Source organism: Podarcis tiliguerta (assembly GCF_965153285.1).
Source record: "Podarcis tiliguerta genome assembly, chromosome: 2".
Taxonomy (NCBI): Eukaryota; Metazoa; Chordata; class Lepidosauria; order Squamata; family Lacertidae; genus Podarcis; species Podarcis tiliguerta.
In genome coordinates, this window is record NC_139535.1 from 17,577,650 (window position 1) to 17,592,361 (window position 14,712).

The window sequence follows — 14,712 nt, forward strand, 5'->3', positions numbered from 1 at the left end:
TGTGTATTCTTTTCAGCTCCTTCTAGAAACATTTTTGTTCAGACAAGCCTACCACAGATGGATTTTTCTCATGTTTTTAGTTTAGCACATATTTTAAATAGCTGTGTAAACAAAAATTTTTTAATGATAATCTTACTGTTTTATTCTTTTTGTAAACTCCTTTGAGGGTTTTTTAAAAATAAAAAACACAAGCAGTAAAGAAATTTTACAAAACGAATAAATAAAACAAATTTTTAGTGGTGCCGGGAAATGTCATTTTTGATAGCTTACACAAACACCTGTCTGTTGACTCAAAGGAGAAATTGCTGGTTAAGACGTTACTATGTGTTTTAACATAGCTTCTGAATACCCACTCCGTAAACATTTAGCTTTTCAAGTTACTCTGCCTTCCCTTGATTTGGGAGAGTCAAACACAATTATAGACTTCAATTCAGTGTTAGAAACAGATATGAAAGCTAGGAGCTAAATGGTACATTAAACCTCAGTTATGGATGCAACAACGGAATGTTTAGGCGTGCTTTTTTATAACAATACAAAGCTGAAAATGCAGCTAAAATATGATGTTCATTTTCCACATGATCTAGTCCTTCCCCTGCCCCCCCCCCAATATTATTAAGAGGGTCTCTTCTCCAGTCTTCAGAGAGTACCTGGAAGTGGGGAGGCAGAATAAGGTCCTCCTTTCCTTCCACTCTGCAGTTTTAATCTGGAATCTTAGGTGCGGTACTGCACCCGCAGCTCAGAAACTGCTCAAACTGATGAAATTCCCCATCGCAAAATGCAATTAGAACAATGGGAGTTTCGAACACTGCTTCAATTAGACTCTGTGAAAAACATTTTATGCGGATCTGGATTTTATGAAGCAGGAGCAACTATGCCACCATGCACCGAAATACTGCAGCAATTCCAAAGGCTAACCAGCCCCAAGCCTGCTTTGCTTCAGCAAAGTTGATGCGTGATGTGCCTTTAGATTATTCCCTCAAATGTATTTTTCCCTGGGGGTGGGCAGTTGATGGCAAAAATTGGAGAGCCTTGGCGCAGAAAGCAGAGGCTACCTTAAGATGGCCTTGAGACACCAGTGCCAGAGATTTATGGTCTGTGGAAGCAGCAGATCTCTTATCATTCATGGAATTTGATCAAATGAGCATATGTAAAACAACCTAGTATCTCAAGGCCTTTCAGATACACACAGGGTAACCGTCAAGGAGAAATTGAAAGCAAAAACCAAGATCAACCAACCTGACTAAAGTGCCTTTGAAATCCTAGAAAAAAAGAAGAGGAAAAAAAAAGTCAAGAAGACAGGCAAATGTGGGGAAAACAAAATTTAAGAGTCTGTAGCCACTTAAGATGAAAATTTGATCTCTTCCAGTCCTACTGAGAGGGAGCATGCAGCAGTGACTTCTTAGTACAAGGAAGGGCTGAATGTTCAGACGTAACCCCTAGGAGGACTGAATATAATGATAATTTGCCCAGGGAATTTATGAAGTCAACACCCTTAGAATCTCCAAATCTTCAACATTATTGTTTCCTGCACAGGGTGGTCTTATTGGTGGTGGTTGTCTTACATTCTAGACTTTAGTGTTATCTTCCAGACATCACTGGACTCCATCAGTCTGCCAGCATGGCCAATAGTTCAGAAATGATGGGAGTTGTACTCAAGCAACATATAAAAGGCCACAGATTCCCCACCCCTGCATTGGAATCGTCGAAGACAAGTCTGTCTCACGGATTTAGAGCATGGGTAGGCAAACAAAGTCCCGGGGCCGGATCCGGCCCAATCGCCTTCTAAAGCCAGCCCGCGGATGGTCCGGGAATCAGCGTGTTTTTACATGAGTAGAATGTGTCCTTTGATTTAAAATGCATCTCTGGGTTATTTGTGGGGCATAGGAATTCATTCATTCCCCCCCCCCCAAGATATAGTCCGGCCCCCGACAAGGTCTGAGGGACCCCTGCTGAAAAAGTTTGTTGACCCCTGAATTAGAGCTACTCAGATTCCTTTTAGCAAACTCACACAATCCTACACTAAACTCTTTGTGTCCAGGATTTGTACCCCTGTACCACTTGTAAAGGCAGATTCTTGGCCACTGGTCACCCTGAAGCCAGGCAACTAGAAAAGGGATCCATTCACCTTGATCATCTGCAAGCCATCCTGCTTGCTCTTGTCCTCCGCTTCTGCAATGAGGCGGCTGAGGGCAGCAGCCTGCTCCTCGAGGTGGGAGACGTTGTTACTCTGGCTGGCAAGAAGCACCTCGTAGCGGTCCTCCAGCTGGTGCAGCATCAGTGCCTGCTCCCCAATGAGGAACTGGTGCAGCCGCTCAAAGTCCGCCTCAAAGTCTTTCATATCGAGCTTCATCTTGTTCTGCGGGAGGATAGGTAAGGGTGAGGAAAGCAAGAGTGAAGGTGGCTGGAGCAAAGGTTTCATGGCGAAGCACAGTGGAATTATGCACCTCTTTTCTTAGTAGGTATGCCCCTTTATGAGGGACGCGGGTGGCGCTGTGGGTTAAACCACAGAGCCTAGGACTTGCCGGAAGGTCGGCGGTTTGAATCCCTGTGACGGGGTGAGCTCCCATTGCTCAGTCCCTGCTCCTGCCAACCTAGCAGTTCAAAAGCACGGCGGGAAGGTAAACGGCGTTTCGGTGCGCTGCTCTGGTTCGCCAGAAGCGGCTTAGTCATGCTGGCCACATGACCCGGAAGCTGTACGCCAGCTCCCTCGGCCAATAAAGCGAGATGAGTGCTGCAACCCCAGAGTCGGCCACGACTGGACCTAATGGTCAGGAGTCCCTTTACCCTTTACTTAAGCCCCTTTATAAGCTACAGAATTCACATTATAGGCACGGAGTCTCAGTACTATCCATATAAACAATACAACCAATCCACAAACATTGATCAATGGGAAACATTTTTTTAAAAAATACAAAATGTAACTTAGAAAAAATGGGGATGGGAGGTACCATCTTAGACATTTCCCTTTCTCTCGTGTAAGAAAATGCCTCTTCCAAGATTCCACCTGCTGCAACATGTGCATCCATCATCTGAAAAAAAACAAGCTCTCTCTTCTTTTCAGGTGGTTTGCAGGAGGATAAAATAAGCTTGTCACTTACCCTGAGGTCTGCTATTTTCTCCTGTTCGACCGACTTCTGCTTCATAACAGTCTCTAGTTTCTTCTTTAGTGGATCCAAGTGGCCTTGAAGTTTGGCCTGAAAAATAAAATACTAGAACTTTGGAGAAACAGCCATTCAAGTTGCTTCAGTGTCTGAATTCTAAAGACACTGCAAATAGAATAAATGGTGCAATTACATTTTACAGAGCTTCATGTTCATACATAAGGAGTAGGACAGGCATAGGCAAACTACAGCCTTCCAGATGTGTGGGACTACCAATTCCCATAATCCTTGACCACTGGTCCTGTTAGCTGGGAATGATGGGAATTGTAGTCCCAAACATCTGGAGGGCCGGAGTTTGCCTATGCCTGGAGTAAGAGCTCGGGAATAAACTTCTTTTTACTCAAACACATTTTCCCTTTTTAAAAAAAGTGTATATCATGCCTCCACTTTTCAGATCATTGCTTTCTGGCCACCTACTTGTCACACTTGGATGCAACTGGTATAAGCAGTTGTAGCCTCCACACAACCGCTTCCACAAATCCTGAAAATCTCAGCTATTGTTTAGAAAAGGGAGCACAAGTTTCTAGTCCCTATAGCTTCAGGATTTGGGGGGGGCTAAACTAGAAAAGTTTATAGCCTGTTTTTTAAATAAAGGATTTGAAATCAGATAGTGTCCAATATAAAATATTTGCTTAATGTATCTCTCATTCCTCTGTTCTGCCCCTCAGGGTCTTACTGACCTAGTTGCATGAAAAAATGCATACAAATACATCGTCTTGAAGGAGATTGAGCTTTCTGTACTCCACATCAATGTTCACAGAGGGAAATCAAAGTGCAAAATTTAGATTCTAGTAGTAGTAATAATAAAAGAAGCTACATGCAGCATTTTTTACAAAAAGTTCAACACACATCTGCATGCCACTCACAAATGGCATATCGAAGTTGGTGCCACTGGTGTGCATAAAGTGAAACATAAAATTCATGCATTCTTCATACAGGTTTTCTAGTTATATAACTGGATGTTAGGCACAAAATACAAATTAAATGCTTTGAAGAGTAATAGAAGTTAAACAATAGAGCTTTTATCCCTTGCTATTGTTTCTTACTGCATATCAGCAATTTACAGATCAACTGACTGCAATTGTTACAGAAGAAAACTCCTAAAGTCCTAATCCAAAAATAAAAGATTTTATGCCTTAAATGGACACACCCTAAGTCCATCTAGTCCAATATTGTCAACTCTGACAAGAAGCAACTCAGTCAGTGGACTATCCTAGCTTTGCTACATAAAAGGCTTTCACTAGAAATGTTAGGATTTGAACCTGGGATGTTTTGGATAAGTTCTAGTACAGGGCTATGCCCATTGCCTCTTTGCCAGTAGCAAGATACACACAACAGATGTTACCCTAAGCAAGAGGACACATATAGTGGTACCTCAGGTTACAGACTCCGCTAACCCAGAAATATTACCTCGGGTTAAGAACTTTACTTCAGGATGAGAACAGAAATTGTGCTCCTTTGGCATGGCGGCAGCAGGAGGCCCCATTAGCTAAAGTGGTGCTTCAGGTTAAGAACAGTTTCAGGTTAAGAACGGACCTCTGGAACGAATTAAGTACTTAACCTGAGGTACCACTGTACTAGAGGTTCAGACTCTAATCTTTTGTTCAGTCCTAACATTCACATTGCCCCCAGCCTCCTGCCTACCTTGTATTCTTGCACAACCTCTTCCAGCGGCATGACGCTGTGGTGCTTATGGGCCCGCGATTCTCTGCACACAACACAGATGGGCTCTTCGTCTGCCTCACAGAAAAGCTTGAGGGGCTCCTGGTGCTTCTCGCACAGGGTTCGCTCAGCACTCAGAGCTCGTCCCGCCGCTAACACAGACGGCGATCCGGATGAATCCCCTGCCGCCGCCAGTTCCACGGCCTCCGTGGACACCGCCACGGAGTTGAACGGCTGCGGGTGCATCTGGCGGATGATCTGCACCATATTGGCCAGCTGGAGGTTGGGGCGGAAGCTGCGGCGAGGGAAAACCTTGCGGCACTGGGGGCAGCTGAAAGCCGGGCGCATCTGGGGGGTCGGCGGAGTCGGGGGCACAGTGTACTCATCCTCCGGCTCCTCTTCCTCGTCCATCACCTCGTCGTCGTCGTAGCTGTCGAACAGCAAGTCGTTCCCCATGTCATCGTCCCACATGTCGTCGGACCCGGGGCGCTGGGCCCAGTACGCTCTCTCGTCTTCATCGTCCCACACGTCGTCCTCTTCGTCGTCGAACTCCTCCTCCCGAGACACAGCCTCCTCCTCCTCTTCCATGTCCCCGCCATCATCCAAGTACTCGTTGTCCTCCAGGTCGTCTTCGTCGGGGTCGGCGTCCTCCTCCGGCCCCAGGTCGTCGACCCCTCCGTCATCCCCGCCCGCGTCGGAGCCGGGCCCGTACCCTCCGTCCGAGCCGGAGGCGCCCGCGTCGTCCCCTTCCTCCGAGCCCGAGCCCCACAGCTGAGTGATGCACACGCGGCAGAAGTTGTGGCCGCAGCCGATGGACACCGGGTCGATGAAGTAGTCCAGGCAGATGGCGCACACCGCCTCCTCGTGGAGGGTCGCCACCGGGTTGGGGGCGGCCCGGGAGCCGCTACTTGCGGGCCCCGCCGCCGCCGCCATGGGGACCCCGAGCTCTTCCCAGTCGCCCCACACACTTCCCTCGCCGCCCCCCTTGAAGGGAGGCGCCTTCCTCCCGCTCACAAGGCCGCTCCCCTCGGCACTGCTGAGCCCTTCTCCTCACGGCGCCTCAGTTATGGGGGCGCCGCCCGAGGGGAACCCACCCCCCCGCGGCTCACCTGGTCGCAGGTACAACCGCCCGAGGCCCAACCGCCCGAGGCCCTTCCGGCCCCCCCCTCGCCCAGCCCTGAAACAAGAAGCCGCCTCGGCACGCGCTCCACTCCCGCCGCCCAACTGGCCACGCCGAGGCTCCGCCGCCCCCGCCGCCCGCGTCTCTATGGCGGTTAAGTGCGCCTCGGCGCCGGAAGAGAAGGGCGGGGGCTACGGCGCCGCTCTAGCAACCCACAGGGGGGTTTCTATGATGCGGCGTGGGAGGGGGCGGGGAGGCGTTGGCTGGCGGAGGCGGGGGAGGGAGTGGGGCCTTTCTACCCTCAGCCGAATCCTCTGGGCTCAAGCGGGGGCCCGGCTGGCTCGCAGCACTTGTTTTACTTAAGGAGCTCCAGGGTCAGAGAGCCGCGAAGCCCCCGCGGCCGCTAAACAGGAAGGCCCTATTCCTTCGAGGAAATGCGCCGGAAACCGGGGGCCGCTCTACGTTGTTTGCGTCTCTATGGTCGCCGAGGGTGCCGCCTCTGTGAGATGGGCGGCGAGGCGGGGCTGCAGCCGGCCTTGGAGGGGAAGTGGGTGAAAGAGCCGCCGGGCGGGTTTCTGGTCCCAGGAAAGGCTTGGGCTGCTTGGGCCCAGAAGGACCCGTACATTGGGGCTGGGCACCAGCTGGGCTCGTGGGATGGACTTGAATGCATATTTCCAGAAGGAATTTCCTGAGTAGGGATGAAAAGTGCACCAGGCTTGCGATTATGGCCGCAACAGTTGCAAGGAAGGAAGGATAGAAAATTGAGTATTTCAGGGTAGCTGAGCGGTGATCACGCGGCAGCAGAGGCAAAATGCCAAAGATTTTACCAGCAAGGAAAGGAGTCGCATGCCAGAAAGAGCAGGCTCTTGTTTCATGTGAAATAGTTAATTTTTGCTGAGTTTTCAAATTTACAAAAACAAGGCTGTCAGAATGCAAGATGCCGCATGGGAGAGGCTTTTTAAGTGGACAGTTTGAGTAGAGTAGGCCTTTGTTGCATGCAACCAGATGAGTGCTTTGTGTTGGGGGAGTTGTGGCTGCAGATTTAAGCCAACCCCTGACATCTAATGTTTAAGCTGCTCTGCATCAGTCCAGCCTGCAATAGGGACAGAATATGACAGAACTACACTGCACTATAAACTATACTGTGATCGACTAAGACTCCACCAGAAAAATAGTATCACTTCCAGCATCAGCTTTCTCCTTCCTTCCTCTACCTGCCCACCCCATTAAACCCTGCCACCAATGGATATAATTCACCATGCAATCCCACTATGGCTTTTTCAAACCAGTGATGTCCAGTGAATTCAGGCAATTGATTCTCTTGGACGGCTTCTGATTTTGTGCTGAGCTCCATCCCTAAAATAACTGTGTTCTTAGGGACATAATAACAAAGAATCTTGTATTATCTTAAACATGAGCTACAGACCATTTCATCTGATTAAATATTATCCCAGTATGCAAATTCACAATGTGTTTTTATTTCGCTACATGTGTTAATTGACTTACAAATGCCTGGATTCTGTGTTATCAACACTTTTTCTGTGTGTGAATTACCTCTAATGACAAAATGACCTCCCTACTCCATGTGTAAAATTGCAATGCAACATAAGATCTCAGGTACTGATGCTTTTCACTTAGGGTTTTTCTTCAGAACATTATGAAGCCCTTCTACTGATCAGCTTTGTTCCCATGGAAAGATATGCAGCAGCAAAAATTTCAAAACCGTTTTTGTGCAGCCTTTCTTTCTATTTTCAGAGTATTGTAGTGTATATGAAAAGTTGGTAGCCAGCTGGTTTCTGTAGTGTAGTGGTTATCACGTTCGCCTCACACGCGAAAGGTCCCCGGTTCGAAACCGGGCAGAAACAGCAATCCGATTTTTTTTTCCAAAAGATCTCTTTGTCTTTTTTTTTTTTTTTGCAGTTGTTAACACTGCCCACTTTATAAATAGCTTTTTCCACAAAAATATTCATCTGGATACACACAACAGGAATATGCGTACGTCACATCCTTAAAGGTGCAAATCTTCAGAATAAGGCGACGTTTGTAACGGCAGCGAGAAATCTAATAGTGCTTTTTCTGGGGGGACGCATACCCCTAAACATTTTGTGAATCTTTGTACTTTTGCACATTTACTGTATTTATTTTTCCCGATTTGAACTGTAAAATGATGATTTTCTTGAGTCAAAATGAGAGTACCCCCTAAAGATTTTTTAAAGAAAAAAAGCACTGCTCATAGTTAATAAATTGTGAGTACGTGATAAAAACAACGGGAAAGAATTTGGGATGATTTGAGAAAAGGGGCTTTACTGTTTTCTATGAGAGGCTATTCGTTTAATTTTTACTTTTAAACCACCAAACAACGCGTTGGCACTGTGTCATGTGCATATTTGAGGCATGGCTCAATTCCTGCACACTGGAGTAATATGCTAAGCTAGTATTGACTATATGATTTGCAGCGAGCGACATATTTAACTCTATATTGGAGAAGTTCCGAGAGGGCAATAATTGCATATTAACTAGACTATTTGCAGCCAAAAGCATCAGCCGCCCGGCTAGCTCAGTCGGTAGAGCATGAGACTCTTAATCTCAGGGTCGTGGGTTCGAGCCCCACGTTGGGCGCAGACTTTTGCTTTTCTTCCATTCTCGCTGTATTTTCTGAGGAACAAATCCCCCAAATGACCAGTGGCCACGGCAGTTGTGACAGCTGCAAAAACACCCCCCCCCCGAAAACGTGTTTCTTAAATCTATACATGCAAGTGGAGTTTACAATTGGAAGGAAACGCAAAACACCCAGCTTTCCGCTCTTAAATTGCTATTATTATTTTTCACTATGGAGCTCATACAAGAAAGTTCACGTGCCTATGTTTTTTCCATCTGCAAATCATATGCACGGGGTTTTTTGTGTGTGTTTTGCTAAGTGAAGAGGATGTGATAAAGAGGGGCGCTCTCCCTGGCCCTCATTTTTGCATTTTTCTTTTGCATGCCATCTCAGTTTTTCCAGCTCTTGTTTCAGTCGGTTTCCACCAGGTTTTTGCATTATTTGTCCGAGCCCAGGATGGCAGCACTACCGGTACGCAGGCTCCGAGCACGCGGACAATAGAGAAGAGTGCCCTTTAAGCATGTGCAGAGTGCATCTCGAACACCGAGCAGCACTCACACTCAGGGCCCACGGGAAAGTGAGTTCAGGTGCAGATCTGCTCCCTACAAAAGTGTTGGATCCTCTTCCCACATTTCCCCCACCCGTTTCAATTAAGCACCACTTTCCAACGAGTCTGGAAAGCAACGAGCCGGAGGGAAGAGTCCAGTCCAAGCCGAACTTCAATTCCCAGAATGCCTCGAGAGCGATGCGTTCCCCCCCTTTGCCCACCAGGACTACATTTCCCATGGTGCTTAGCGGGGGCCGTACAAAAGGCCACAGGAATGCGGTCACAGTCTGGCTCCGGGTTGGGTGTTTGCTCCGCTGCGCTGCACCCCTGCTTCTCCCCAGGATAAAACCCAGGCAGACGCATATATATATACATACATATAGGAATGGACCCCGGTAAGTGCCTGAGGCAAGTTTGTGGGTGCGCCCCCAGCCCAAAAAAAACCTGATGGTAATCCGGTTATTGCTGGAGTATTTTTGCAGGCGACTCTTGAGGCAGCAGGGCCGGCCAAGGGTTGCAGGTTTCACATCAAGGGCAAACACAGAACCCCGCATCTTAAAACCTCTACCGGGAGACTTAAAATGCACGTCATTTGACAACTTTCCTTGTCCAGCCTTTGCTGGCCTTTTGATGCCCCAGGAACGCCTCCTGTGACCACGCTGCTGAGATGTTTTTACTTTAATTTTGAGTTTATCTTTCCCTAATCTCAAGAACCATGCTTGCAATTAATTTGGACTAAGGATCCTTCCGTGGCTGTGCCATTGGTGATGTGTACCTGGGTTAGAATCCTTGCTTCACTTATAGATGTGTTAGGATAACAAATACCCAGCCATATTGTGCATCATATTAGGAAAAGTACGCTGATCCCAGTAGTGATTTTCAAGGGACAAAGCAGTTTGGAGCGTGTGCCTCTGACAGCGCAGCCTTAGATGTGTCTGCTCAGAAGTAAGTGCAACTTAGTTCATTAGGGCTTGTTCCCAGGTGGGTATAGGATTGTCGCCTAAAATCAGAAAATAGATAAGGAGGATATTGAACTAATCAAAAGCGGGCAAGCTTTCTGAGTAACGCAAAGGTCCTCATCAGGCAGAACAAAAAGTGGCACAATGAGCGTCTGAACTCAATGTGTCGGCAGGTAAGAAGTTTCCAAAATGGGGGTTGTAAGTAAACTGTTTTAAGTTTCCCTTTTTCATCCAAAAGGGCACATTGGGGAGAGTCTGTTTTGGGTCCATAAGTGGCGAGATTTCACACGCATTCAGTTGCACCAGCCTTTCATTTAAGTACTTAAGGGACAGTCAGGAAAACGACCTTGTAGCCAAGAAGGGCTGCGCTTGCAGCTGGTTATCTGAGGATGCCTGCTGGAGACAGGCCTTTTGAGTGCCTCCAGATGACACTTCATTGGGAATTCACACTTTAGCAAACACTAGAGCATCAGCACGGGGCACTTGTCAGGCTTCTCATTAGGAACTAGAGAGTTTTCACTTTCAAAGCACTTGAAAAAAATGTTATCTGTGTCTCTTAAAAATGAAAAGCAAATCACAGTATGCATCACACTAGTGATGCTGAATGTACATCTGGAAAGTGTAGTTGGGTCAAAATTAACCAAGGCAGAGCCCTCTGCTTCCGCTCAGTATCCTCCGGCCCCAGCCCTTTCCCCTTTCCCCCCCTTTCTCAACTGGCCCTCTTCTTGTTTCCCTACCCTTGACTCCCTTAACTCAGTTCAGGGGATGCAGGGAGATAGTGACTTCAAATCACCGCAAAAAGCAGAGAGCTCTGTGAGGTGCTTTGAAAGCTTGAACTCCCTGCCCATCAGCTGGTAGGTGGGAAGTCTGGCTTCTGCAGGGATGGGATGTGCGCATGAGTTCCCTGGGAGGAGGGAACAGCCGAACCGAGCAGGCTTGCATTGGCTGCCCATCAGCTGGTAGGCGGGCAGTTCAAGCCTGGGCTTTGCAGGGATTGGCAGACTTTTGTATCTGGCTGGCCAAATTTGGCCTGCAAACCAGAGGTTTCCCACCCCACTTGTGGTGGATGATGATTTGCTGTGGTGGGGGGAAGGCAAGATGGGAGATTTAATCGTGTATCTAGAAACCGAGGTGCAAGGAGTAAAAAAACATTTCTGTGCAAGAGAGGGTCAGATCTATTTCCTAGCGGCCATAGAGTTTGGCACCGCAACACAATCTCGACCTCTCAAGTCCTCCTTGAAAGTTCATTATCTTTTCTGGTTTGTAACACCCTTTCCTGCTCTTCAGCTACACTCCCAGTAGCTTGTGGCCGCATTGTGGAGAGGGAATGACTGATGGCAATCTTTCTTCCAGCCAGCGAAGATTGGATCAAGAGAGAAAATGAGGAGGAACCTCCCGGGCGAGCGGATGCTGAACAATTGCACGAGACGTTATCGGAAGGGAGCGAGGACTTTCCCGACTCCGAGCAGCCTGAAGCCCGTAAGAGGGGCCTGGAAGCCCACCGGGACGCCTTTGCGGGTGACCTTTGTTTCGACTACGAGAACGGCCCCCCGAGGATGCGCGCGAACGACCGGCCGTTCAAATGCGACGTGTGCGAGAAGAGCTTCCGCCACAGCTCCAGCCTGCTGACCCACCGGAGGCTCCACACGGGGGAGAAGCCTTACAAATGCACCGACTGCGGGAAGAGCTTCAACACCAGCTCGGCGCTCATCGTGCACCGCCGGACGCACACCGGGGAGAAGTCCTACGTCTGCTCGGACTGCGGCAGGTGCTTCAGCGAAGGCTCGGTGCTCATCAAGCACTGGCGCATCCACACGGGGGAGAAGCCCTACAAGTGCGCCATCTGCGGCAGGGGCTTCAGGCAGAGCTCGCAGCTGCGCGCCCACGAGAGGACGCACACGGGCGAGAAGCCCTACGCCTGCCGGGACTGCGGCAAGTGCTTCAGCACCAGCTCCAACCTCTCGGCCCACCAGAGGACGCACACGGGCGAGAAGCCCTACATCTGCGCCGAGTGCGACCGGCGCTTCGGCCACAAGTCCCACCTCATCTCCCACCAGAAGACGCACACGGAGAAGCTGCACGCTTGCCCAGACTGCCCCGCCAGCTTCCGCATGACCCACCAGCTGCTGGTCCACCGGAAGTCCCACCAGGAAGACCGGCGCTACAAGTGCCTCCTCTGCGGGAAGACCTTCAGCTACAGCTCGGCTCTGCTGGCGCACCAGCGCATGCACACGGGGGACAGGCCCTTCAAGTGCCTTGAGTGCGGCAGGAGCTTCATCCGCAACTCGGACCTGAACAAGCACCAAAGGATCCACACGGGCGAGAAGCCCTACGAGTGCCCAGAGTGCGGGAAGAGGTTCAACCAGAGCTCGCACCTGGTCAGCCACCGGAGGGTCCACTTCAAAAGCGCCGCCCAAAACCCGGACGCGAACGTCGGCGCTCCGGCTGAGCAGGAGGTCGAGTCTTCCTGAAGGCCGCTTTCTGCAAGGAAGTGCTTCTGTAAGTTATGGAGGCTGCCGTCTGGCTTTCTTCTGAAAGAGGTTTGCACGGAGGGACTCTCAAGCAACTCTGTGTGCCGGAAAAATGAAAGCTTCTGCACCGAGGCAGCTGGGATCCTTCGCCGAGGAAAGCAGAGTTCTGCGGCATTGGGTACCTTATGGGTGATGTCGTTAAGAGCGGTGGACTCGTAATCTGGGGAACCGGGTTCACTTCCCCGCTCCTCCACATGCAGCTGCTGGGTGACCTTGGGCCAGTCACACTTCTCTGAAGTCTCTCAGCCCCACTCACCTCACAGAGTGTTTGTTGTGGAGGAGGAAGGGAAAGGAGAATGTTAGCTGTTTTGAGACTCCTTAGGGTAGTAATAAAGTGGGATATCAAATCCAAACTCTTCTAGTATAACTTGTTCTATTTTGCAGGTCGTAGAAAAGGGCAGAGAGAGAGATGCAGGACGCAGAGGCTTATGCCCTCTGGCCCTTGGAAATCTTGCTCAGCCTTTCTGCCTTCTGGAAACGTGGGCAGTGTCTGTCCTTGCTCTCTTAAGGACTAGAAACTTGGGCATGCGGTGCTTTTAAAAATGGAATGTGGCTGAAATCGGTGCTCTGGCCTGTCCTTGTGCGAGTGCAGAATATACTCTAGAGGTGGGGAATCCTATTTTTCTTTTAGCCCAAGGGTTATGCTCCCTCCTGTGCAGTCTGTCAGGAACCCCATGCTAGTGGTGGGTGAAGCCAGAGGAAAGAGTGGGTGGAGCCACAGGTGTGCCCTCTGGCATTGGTGCAGTAGGCTACCTTGCAGGAATGCAAAAGTCAGAGGTTTTTACATACATGCAGCCCATGCCCATCTCCTCCTCCAGCTAGGCAGACGAGAGGCATTTTCACAGTTCAGGGACCCACTGAACTCTCGACACTCAAGGAGTGCATGGTGCAGGATTGGTGTGGAGGTTCCCACTCAATTCAAGAGAACTGCAGTAGAACAGTGGGACTGGAACTAAACTTAAATTATCCACGCTTTAGTCCCATTGAAGTCCATGGGGCAGGTTAGCCGTGGCATCACTTAGTTTGGATGCCAACTCAGCCTTTGAAATTTCTTGGTGGTGTGGGAGAAAAGGGAAGGTTGACCTTCAGGCCCCAGGAGGTACACAGAAACCAAAAGAGCTGTTTTTACACTGCAATGAGCTCCTTTCCTCTGTGGTTCCTCTGTTTGATGTTGGCAGTGCTAGGCAGTTGCTTATGAGACAGGACATGCTCCAACCAGCATCTAATTGGCACCTTCTATTGTCTTGTATTTGAAGAGAGGAGTACAGTAGTCTAACAAGGAAGAGGAACTGTACTTTTAAACAAAATAAATGAATGGCTATGTTTTGTTACTCGGTCATGAAATAAAACCAATGGATGACTAGATGACCCCTGGGTCCTTTCCAACTCTGGTTCTATGACTTGGAAAGTAGGAAACAAATAATCACTCACCCGCCCCAAGAGACCATGGCCATCGCTTAATAATTCCTGTAGAATGTGTGTGTGTGTGTCTCTTTATCTATATATACAGCCATGGGATGTGGGTGGTGCTGTGGGTTAAACCACAGAGCCTAGGGCTTGCTGATCAGAAGGTCGGTGGTTCGAATCCCCGCGATGGGGTGAGCTCTCGTTGCTCGGTCCCTGCTCCTGCCAACCTAGCAGTTCAAAAGCACGTCAAAGTGCAAGTAGATAAATAGGTACCGCTCCAGCGTGCAAGGTTTTTAAAAAATCTTCTCTGGCACAGTTAATAAAGTAAGCCAAACTTTTTGTTCTTGTACTACTCTGCTTAATAAATTTTTTAAAATAGTTTAAAATATTTTCGTACACCTTTCCTTGCTCTTAAGAACTGGACTACAGCGACCCTGTCTATCAGTCAGTTTTAAAACACAGAGTTGCGTCCTTACGAAAGCACACGTTTAGAGATACGGTATTGGGGTACAGTAAGCTTTCTAAAGCAGGGATGGGAAAATTGTGGCCCTCATACATTCGCAGGACTGTTAACTTTCATTATCCCTGCTCATTTGCTACAGCGGCTAGGGCCGATGTCAGTTGGGAGTCCAACAACATGGGATGTGATTGTCAAATATCTGAAGGGCAGTCACATTGATGATGAAGCAAGCCTTCTCCTGCTCCAGAGGTTAGGACCCAAAGCAA

At 48.9% G+C, this 14,712-nt stretch overlaps 2 protein-coding genes across 3 annotated transcripts in view; one reads left to right on the forward strand and one right to left on the reverse strand.

The window, feature by feature from the left end:
* LOC310672942 (uncharacterized protein) overlaps positions 1 to 14,712 on the reverse strand; it is a 38,532-nt gene that overhangs the window by 6,558 nt on the left and 17,262 nt on the right. The window contains exons 8-13 of the mRNA XM_083430625.1: positions 11,721 to 12,377; positions 6,406 to 6,631; positions 4,806 to 5,874; positions 3,099 to 3,194; positions 2,126 to 2,356; positions 1,237 to 1,259 (exon numbers count right to left, since the gene is read on the reverse strand). Coding sequence (XP_083286751.1) covers positions 1,237 to 1,259; positions 2,126 to 2,356; positions 3,099 to 3,194; positions 4,806 to 5,874; positions 6,406 to 6,631; positions 11,721 to 12,377 — 2,302 coding nt within the window. The remainder of the gene's footprint in view (positions 1 to 1,236; positions 1,260 to 2,125; positions 2,357 to 3,098; positions 3,195 to 4,805; positions 5,875 to 6,405; positions 6,632 to 11,720; positions 12,378 to 14,712) is intronic.
* LOC310670716 (uncharacterized protein) lies at positions 9,354 to 14,372 on the forward strand. Of its 2 annotated transcripts, none has more exons than XM_083426417.1 (2): positions 9,354 to 9,484; positions 11,402 to 14,372. In XM_083426417.1, exons 1-2 carry the CDS (start codon positions 9,475 to 9,477, stop codon positions 12,517 to 12,519), a joined length of 1,128 nt encoding a protein of 375 aa, XP_083282543.1. In that variant the 5' UTR covers positions 9,354 to 9,474; the 3' UTR covers positions 12,520 to 14,372. The 2 variants fall into 2 exon arrangements, with proteins under 2 accessions (XP_083282543.1, XP_083282544.1); XM_083426418.1 differs by lacking the exon at positions 9,354 to 9,484 and adding an exon at positions 9,518 to 10,221.